Below are 8,895 nucleotides of genomic sequence, written 5' to 3'. Positions count from 1 at the left end.
TTTAAGGGACAGGGACTGTCTGTCTTTGTACAGCCCCTGGCGCAAGGGCTTTGCTCTGGGAGTGGGCCCCGCAATACAAGTAATTAAACAACAATGTGAAAGATGACAATTTAAAAACCTGTATTGCAAATACCTCAAGAATGGCCAATGCTCTAGAGGACGCAAGTTTTTGAATAGCATTGTAGTGGTTTTAAGGACATGGACATTGGCGAATTTTGTCACATTACTGATATACAATAATATATATGCAGTCACCCACCCACACATACAGGACATTTTCCCCCTTCGCTGATAAGCTGCCTATTCTGGCTAGATTCTCTTTATACCCCCAGGCCTGCTCTGCTTCTGTTGCTGGACCTCAGCAGAGCTCCACAACTTGACACTAAAAATAGAAATTGGTTTCTATGAATCCTTCCCACCTCAGGTAACAAATCCTAAATCTTGCATTTGTATAGCACCTTCCCATTGCCTTCTACAGACTTTGCAGCGTGGATAGACTACATATAGAATGTACTTCACCTCCTCCCACCATGGAATGAAGGATGGCCTTGTGGTTTAAGCATTTACCTAGCAATCCAAGTTCAATTCCTGCCTCTTCCACAAAGTGTTCTGTGCTGAATATTTCTCAGTGAGGTTCACCTGGAGGTCTAAGAAAGTAGAGCCAATGAAGTCAAAGGGGCTCTATTGGTACTGTCCTCCTAAATTAAATGGCAGAAAATAGCTACCATGGCTTCTGCAAGATGGAGTCAGGATTTACTTAATCTACTGACAATCACTCATTTTATTTAATCTAGCATAACAAGATACAAGAGCTGGAACCTGAAGTCAAAGTTCAAACAGAATATAAGATGCTAATTAACCATAGGAACAAATTCCCAAGGGAGGTGGTGAACTCTTCACGCAGAAATTTTTGGAGCCCAATTTGATGTCTTTCTAAGTGACATGCTGCTTCAACACACAAATCTGGGTGCAATTCTCTGTCCTGTGTTTTTATGCAAAAGATCAGACTAGCTGATTATAATGATACCTTCTGGCCTGAATACCTGTGAAGTGCTGTGCAGCCACATCTAAGTTCAAAAGCACAAAACACTACTCACCAACAGGTTGGGACAGGGAGTGAAGAAGCATCTGGAACTTCTCCAGATCTGTCAAACTTTCCATTACCACCATCTTGCCCTGGGAAGGACAGATGGGAGCCTCTGAGCAGGCCAGCAATGCCTGTCTATCGAATTCTGGCAGGTGTGGTCTATGCCAAGGGATGGTCAGGTACTCCACCTGGTACTGCATTCTCTGTCATAAGAAGATTAGGAGTCCAGCACCAATTTATCTAAGGTAAATAGCTGGCCCAGTCACCATAGTATTGGAGTGCCTCATAGTCTTTAGTGTATTTATCCTCACAACACCGCTGTAAGGCAGGGCAGTGCGAATTCCCCCAATTCACAGATGGGGAATGGAGGCACAGAGAGGCTAAGGGACCTGCCTAAGGGCCCAGCAGAGACATGAACCCAGGACTCCCAAGTCCGAAGGCTCATACCCTAACCCTGGTCCATCCATTCAGCTACTCTGCTCTTGAGTCTTAAAACCACCATAGAAACAATGGTGGAGTTAAGCGGAAAGCCTCCTGCCATGCTAGCAGCACTAATTCAGTCCTACACGTCTAGCATTTTTATCTCCTTCCAAAGATCGAGGGGGCTGTGGCTTCGAAGTCACGTAGCTTCCTTTCTGACTGAAACGTTGCCTCAAATTCCCATAGGGTCTGGTCCTTTCCTAGGACACTGGTAACAACAAGAGCAGAGCAGATCTCTCTGGCGACTGTTCTTTGAGTGTCTTTGGGAGAGGAAGAGTGGGCAGTGGTGAAGACAGTATTTCCACTACCCTCATTGCTGTAATAGAGAGACAAACAGACAGACAGCTGCTCTCTCTAGAGTCCAAAAGTCACAACGGAAACAGATTTTGTCTCATGCTGCCCTGGCCCCAAACTCCCAAATATTCTCTCCCACCTGTGAACGGCACCCTCCTCCCGCAGCAGAAAGCAAAACTCCAGTTGGATAGGACAGCTGTTGGGTTGCGTTACCCCTTGTCTTTAGCCAAAATCCATCATGTATCTGAAACCCTTCCTGTTCTACGGGGCCTCTGCTTCGTCCGTCCCCAGGACTGGACGCCAGAGAGCGAATTCAGAGGTAATGGTAACTTGCAGTGTCAGTTACACGGCAGTAAGTCAGTGTAACTGACATGATGAAGGGGAATGTGGGGCTGGTGCAGGAAAAGCCGCCACCAGCATGGTGTAAGGAGGAGATGGAAGATCAGTGGGAAGTGCTGCTTCTTTTACACCCTTTTCTTTCTACATCCCCACCCATCTCCCAGCTAGTGCTAGTGAAAGGGGATAGAAAGCTAATGGGCAATCCCCTTCCCCACCTAAGTGAGAGAGGCAAAAAACAAGACTACCCCATATCCGCTGTGGAACGCAGAATACAGAGATGCCGCTAAGGAGTCAAGTCTGACGCACCACTCGAAACCACAGGACAGTCACTGTTATTTTGACGACAATCAGACATTGTGATCGCTATAGGTATCTACAGACATAGGACCAGTTTTCAATCCCCTCTCCTCCCCCCGGCAAATGAGACCCAGATTATACGCAGGAGAAATGACAGCTCCGACTGTTGATCTTTATATATTTGTTTATTGAAGGTGCTCAGATCCCACCTCAAATCCTCCAGAAGGGAAAATGTTCTTGTGCCATTGTTTGCCAGTGCAAATGCTGCGGCTTTAATGATTTCTCTTCTCAATAGGGCTCAGATTAAATGTGGCTGTATCAACAAAACAACAGCCCAGAGATCTAATAACATCCATCTTCCCCTTTGGTCCTAAGGGGATGCTTATAACCCTTCTCCTTAGAATACCCATTTCCAGCGAGGCCTTTAACCATTGTGTTTTAAATTGATTTCACAGAGGAATAAATGGTGAAAGAGCTGAATACATTCACACACACACACACACAGAGAAATTCCTTTCAAACATCCGGCGCCAATGCGAATCTCAATTTCAATGAAATTATGCCTAATAAAAAGCCAGATGGCTCATCATTTCCATTTTCTCCACAAGACTTCAGCTTAATGGCCCAAACCCTCTGCACAACATGTGGGGAATAGAGCTTTGTGTGAGCTAAAGATGTATTATTCCTCTTCCAGGGAAGTTCGGATTGCCTTCCGTGGGCCCAGATTTCAGGCCCTGAGAGTGGGGAAGTGGCTGATTAAATTGCTCTTCTTTCTCTGATCAGATAAAATGGTTAATTTGAGGGTCGAAAGGAGGTGGAAAACATTCCAGGAAGTGAGATTGGCCTGGGGTTGTGGTGATTTATTAAAATGCCCTCACAGCACCATGGTATCTGAGCACCTACTATGTGTTACAGTAGAGATACCTCCCATCCCAAACTGTAACAAAGAATCCAATCCATCTCCAAAGGTTAGATGGAGACTCCAGGGCTCCACCGAGCTATTCCCCTAGACTGATGTCTGAGTGCTGCAAGAAGTTCATGCAACTTAAGTGACATAGAAACACTCTCAGTATGGGGAACCACCACCAGAGTGATTATGATGTGCATATTCTCCATATTAACGCCAGGTGAGTTCATCCTGAGACAATGGTTAATCTATAAGACTTTAGGCCTGTGAGGCTCCCATTCCCTTGCGCACCAGCGGGGTGCGGGGACAGGTATGGGTGGAGAAGTCGTAGCACGAGTCCTGCCGTCACTGGATGCCAGGGTGTAATGGAGTGGTTGGGATGTTGACAGTCCACCCCACAACCCTGCTGCTCTCCTGACATAGACTCATAGACTTTAAGGTCAGAAGGGACCATTATGATCTTCTAGTCAAGGGCCACTCCCCTTGCATAGGGGAGGGGGCTCCGGCTGATCACATGATGCCTCCGGGACCCACTGAGCTCATGCCCCACACTGGTGGGCTTCTCTGCGGCAGTCTGGAAGGGCTTAACCCTCTCTAACACACACTGGGGCAAGATCACCACCGTGGGCCGAAGCCAAAGGATTTAGGCAGTCCTCATGCAGGCAGAGCTCTCACTCACCTTGGGGCCTGGCTTGGCCTCTGGAAGAGCCATGCAGCAAAGGGAACTCACCCCCGCAACCCCGAGCGTGCTGGTTAAACGGGCAGCAAATACCCAACCACCTTAATTTGCTGGACTTAAGCCAACACCCAGGCCAGACTGTGTCTGGCCCTCACAGCTACCCAAAGCCGAGAGCCGGGCATCCCCCAGCTTCCACCCTCCCCGCGTAGGGGCAGCCGTGATACGGCTAGGGCCAGAACCACTCTTTCCGGTTAATGCCTCTGGCAGTGCCAGCTTCACCAGAGGGAAGGGCTCCCCCACAGAGCGTACGCTGCACCTGGGACAGAGCTGCCACTCCAGCCTGCACTCCCAGGCAGAGGCTGCCATTGCAGCAAAGCCCCAAAGAGAGTCGGGCACTGGAAAAGGTCCAGTCCTGCTCATAACCCTATGTGCACTTATGCCCCAGAGGAAGGCCTGAAAGACGGGAAAAGGCAAGAGAAGATGCTCCCAGTGTTAAGGTGATTTCAGACATCCCTCGAGCATGGGGATGCTTGGATCTGGGGGTTTGATTCAATCCATTCGAAAGAGAGGGAGCCACTTGCTGCAGCCACATTTAGAGCTCAGGTTTCATTTGTTACACTCACAAAGGGAGCCTGTGTGGGGGAGAAGAGGCAGGGGGTTGATTCAGGCACGTCCCGGATTTAAGTGCAACGCTCTTCGTGGGGAAAGTACGTTTAACAAGACACCCAGGAGAATGTTTTCAAGGTGGATCCAGTCTAAACATTCAGGGAGGAAGAGGAATTTCTTCATTCTTTATGCACAAGACACTAGGGAATTCTCTCTCGGCATTTAAATCAGGGTCTAAATTCACGGCTTGTCACCCCAAACCAGTAAAAATCTAAATGTCAACAAATGCAACTTTCTGAGACAAGTGGTCATATTTGCAGGATTTGGAATTCCCTTGCACTCTGTCGGGTACCAATGTAATTAAAAGAATACACTCTTCTACAGCATACAGGTCTCGGAGACCCCCAGATCTCCCAGCATGTGCTCTTCTGCAATGACATGCGGGGGGGGGGGGAATTGTAGATTCTGCCTCCTTCTATATTTCTCTCGATTATTTTTCTACAGAGGCACAGAAAAGCAAGCGTAAGGTTTAGTGATCACCTCCGGCAACACTGAGCGCAGAAAACTGACACACAGGTGGCATCAGAAGAGCAGGCTGCAGATCAACAACTACAGGGTGCGGCCACACAGCTCGAGGAGTGAAAAAAAATGTGCTCCTCTCACTCTCTTTTTTGGCTGGGAATAAAACTCCCTCCTCCCCTTGGGCTAACGAAAGCCGATCAGAACCTCTTAAACCAATCCTGGCTGTGGCAGGAGCTCAGAGGTGGCCCTGGGAGGGGTTGGGGGAAGGTATAAAGGCTGGTAGCCAGAGACACAGAGTGACATTGCAACTGGAGAGACGCGAGGGGGGGAAGAGGAGCCAGAGACGCCCCATCGCTGCGGGAGACAACACAACACAAAGATGAACCCGAAGCTTATTTTCTGCTGTGGATTTCTGCTGCTGCTTCTCCTCAGCCAGGACCAAGCGAGGGCCAAACCCCTCTCCAGTTTACAGGTAAGAGAGCGGCTGCTCATTTCAATACCACGGGGCTGATGATTCCTTGGAACTTGGAGTTACTGCCTCCAAAGCTTCAGATTAGATATGGCTCTTCTTAGCCCTCCCTGGCTGCTGGAAGATGCTCAAGAGCATCGGGGTCATGAAGCTGGCAGACGTGGGTTACTTAACTGAGCAAAACCAAAGCTGTTCCTTGCCTGACTTCTATTTTGATTGACTTTAGATAATTGGAGGTCAAGTGTTGTTTGTTCCCCAGGGGTAGGAGGGAGACTGCAAAATTTCGGGTCAGTCTGGGATAGGGTGAAGTCATTAAACTTCAGAGAAGCGGAAGCTGCATTTTCTTACCCAGAATATGGACGTCCTCCCACCTGTAGCCCTGCTCTGGGCACCGGCAAGCTCATCCCTCAAGTTCCTAACCTGTCTCTGTCTCTAGCCGAAGTATCTGGTTTGGGGTGCATGCTATTAACAAGGAGGGGAATCTTCTCTCAGCAGAGCTGCAGAGGATTCAGTCACCTGCTTGATAAACGCAGGAAAGGGAGGGAGAGAAGGGATCCTACGCTGTTAATAAAAAGCATTTTAAGCATCCCCGGTAGAAAGAGCATCTTCTAATTAGCTCACCGTCAGTCCAACATCCCTATATACCATGTAACCCTCCAGCCTCCTCAGAGCGAATCCTTCCAGCGTCAGCCCAGCCTCTCTCCAGCTGTTCCACTATCTCCATCATTTGCTTACTATCCCTTCAGTCCCCGCCCCAAGCCTCTTTGTTTATCATCCCCGACACCTGGCTCCCAGCTTTAGGAGAGACTCCTTTTACATCCCTCACTTTTCTTGTCCATGTCTAACTAAGACCATAGCAGTAGCCTATAGCCCGGCGGCATCCGAGAGCTGGTGTCCAACGTAAAGCAAAGTTGTTAGTGGAGGACAATGAAGACCGGAGATCATCATCATTACTTTGTTGACATTTTTCCTTCCAAGTCAAGCTTAAAATGGGTTCGTTGAAGATTAGCATCAATGCAGGTTTACATGACAATAATGGAAGGAGGGTCTGAACCTCAATACCTCCCCCACTCTCCTCCCTGTCTTTCAGAGCCTGTCCAGATTGTTAGATGAAGATCTGGAGCACCCCCTGGCCTCAGAGGAGATGGACCAAGAGCGAGAAGACATGATCCCAACTGGTGCCTTTGACCAACAGGACTCTGAGCTCCAATGGGCCCGAAACGCCAAGGACCAGCCCGAGGGGGTCCCCATCAGCGACAGTACTTTCCAGAGGCTCTTCAGCGATCTTCTGGGTTCCTCCAGGAGATACCGAGGCAGGAGCAAAAAGGGCCTCTCCAGAGGGTGTTTTGGTGTCAAGCTGGACAGAATTGGCTCCCTGAGCGGACTGGGATGCTAACTGTTCGCTATGGTAAGAGAGAAGCGGCACGAGAGTGTGTGTGTGTGTGTGGGGGGAGTATGAGTACTTAGAGGAGGAAGAGTTTAGAGCTCAAATTGAAGGAAAAGGTCCATAGGGCACTTGCCATTCCTGCTCCCCTCAGACCCAAGGGACCAACTTCACCTTGGTGCAACTCCACAGCCATCCCTGGAACCACCTGCCCATTTGGCTTATTAATCTTACCCCTCCAGGGCTTTACCCGCCCCTCCCTCGCCTTCTCCAGATCCGCTGTATGCAGTTTGTCCTACCTCAGAGAAGCCAGCCAAGAGAGGCTTCCACCCGCTCCCCAGGGACGCTGGCGTAAATCTAGAGAAGCCCCATGGAGCAGGGTAAGCGAGCAGAACCGGGCCCTAGAACAGTGAAGTCAATAGTTCCCGTTAGTGAAACCTGGCTGACCTCCTTTCTGTCACGTCTTCCTCTTGTTTCCTTGGCAGGACTAAGACTTTCAGGACCTAGAGGACCCGTTGCCTTTCAATGAGATGTGCAGCTCAAACCGCTCCAGCTCCACTAACCCCCCTGTAGACACCGTACTGAATGAGTTCCTCCCGGGCCATCTATACGTGACCACTAAGAAACTGGCCATTGCTCCATTGTTTGTATCACAGTATTAACTCATCAAAGCGGTTATCGGTTCCATTTATTTGTCTTGGTTACGTGCCATGTGTATGTAACAGTCCTCATTGTGTCACGGATGCTGAAAATACACTGGTTTTCATCATTTGGTGAATGTGTTTCACACCTCCACTCTGATTTTCTTCCTAGTTCGTCATTCCTGAGGTCAAAGCTTTGCCCTGATTTACATTTGGTCAAATAAATATGAACTATTCAAATTCATCTAATGGCTGGTTAATGGTTAACACCCATGTCCCGAGAGATTGTTTGCAGAAAGATGAAAAGGGATTTTATAAAAACAAAAACAAAACATAAAAAGAAAAACAAAAAACATTTACCTAAGAAAAGGAGCTTTTTTTGGAGGGGGGTGGGGGGGAGAAGAGAGGAAGGGCAAGAGAACACAGCATGGCTGATGCAACAGTCCTCACTGGGGGTTGAACCCTGGGCTTGTAGCACCAAGGCATTTGCCTCTATCACTTGAGATAAAGGGGTAACTCTGTTAGCTGGCAGCAGTAGTAGGTTGTTCTTCTGTATGTGGGCCAGCCACTAGAGGGGGATGACACACTTTACAAGCAAGTGGCACTGACGTGAGGCCCTTTTGCATATCTATTCTAAGGAAGTTTTCACCTTCTTTGCTAAGTGCCACAGGGAGTCCCAGCTGAAATGCCTGGAGGAGGTTTCCATGTCTAAGGGTCAGTCTTGTCTAGAAAAACATTGTCCTCCTTGAAGGGAAGCTCATCGCGATCCCTAGTCTTATGCATGGATCACTTGGGACACAAACGAGTTTTCTGACAAAAGTTGTATCCAAAATATACCTGGGTAGGCTCTTTGCTGCAAACAGTTCAATCACCAAACCTGGCCCTGTATTCCTGTGCCTCAGGCTATGTCTCCATTACAGTCTGTGTCGGCAGCACTGATGTCGCTCAGGGACAGGAGAGCTTCTCCCAGTGACATGGCTTCTGCTGTTCGCAGAGGTGGTTGTATTATGCCAGTGAGAGCTCTCTCCCGTCGGCACAGAGCGTCTTCACCAGACGCTGCAGCACTGGACGTGTAGACATGCCCTCAGCCTTGTTCATTGGTCCTCGACACACGGGGTGTAGTTCAGTCCCTAGACTGCTTGACTGGGCAGCCCCGATGCTGGTGAGATGTTTCTGGGATTACTCATGTA

General features: G+C 48.8%; 1 protein-coding gene across 1 annotated transcript; it reads left to right on the top strand.

Moving 5' to 3' along the window:
- Positions 1-5,590: 5,590 nt before the first annotated feature.
- LOC123354225 (C-type natriuretic peptide 1-like) lies at positions 5,591-7,076 on the top strand. Its single transcript, XM_044996014.1, has 2 exons — positions 5,591-5,683; positions 6,771-7,076. Exons 1-2 carry the CDS (start codon positions 5,591-5,593, stop codon positions 7,074-7,076), a joined length of 399 nt encoding a protein of 132 aa, XP_044851949.1.
- The last annotated feature ends 1,819 nt before the right edge of the window (positions 7,077-8,895 follow it).

Source organism: Mauremys mutica, chromosome 21 (assembly GCF_020497125.1).
Source record: "Mauremys mutica isolate MM-2020 ecotype Southern chromosome 21, ASM2049712v1, whole genome shotgun sequence".
Lineage (NCBI taxonomy): Eukaryota > Metazoa > Chordata > Testudines > Geoemydidae > Mauremys > Mauremys mutica.
This window is presented reverse-complemented; position numbering and strand designations above follow the sequence as displayed.

Bases quoted from the DNA above. Each gene is read 5' to 3' on its own strand.
- LOC123354225 (XM_044996014.1), top strand. From the start codon at position 5,591: ATGAACCCGAAGCTTATTTTCTGCTGTGGATTTCTGCTGCTGCTTCTC. The intron at 5,684-6,770 runs GTAAGAGAGCGG...CCTGTCTTTCAG, and splicing joins AACCCCTCTCCAGTTTACAG to AGCCTGTCCAGATTGTTAGA.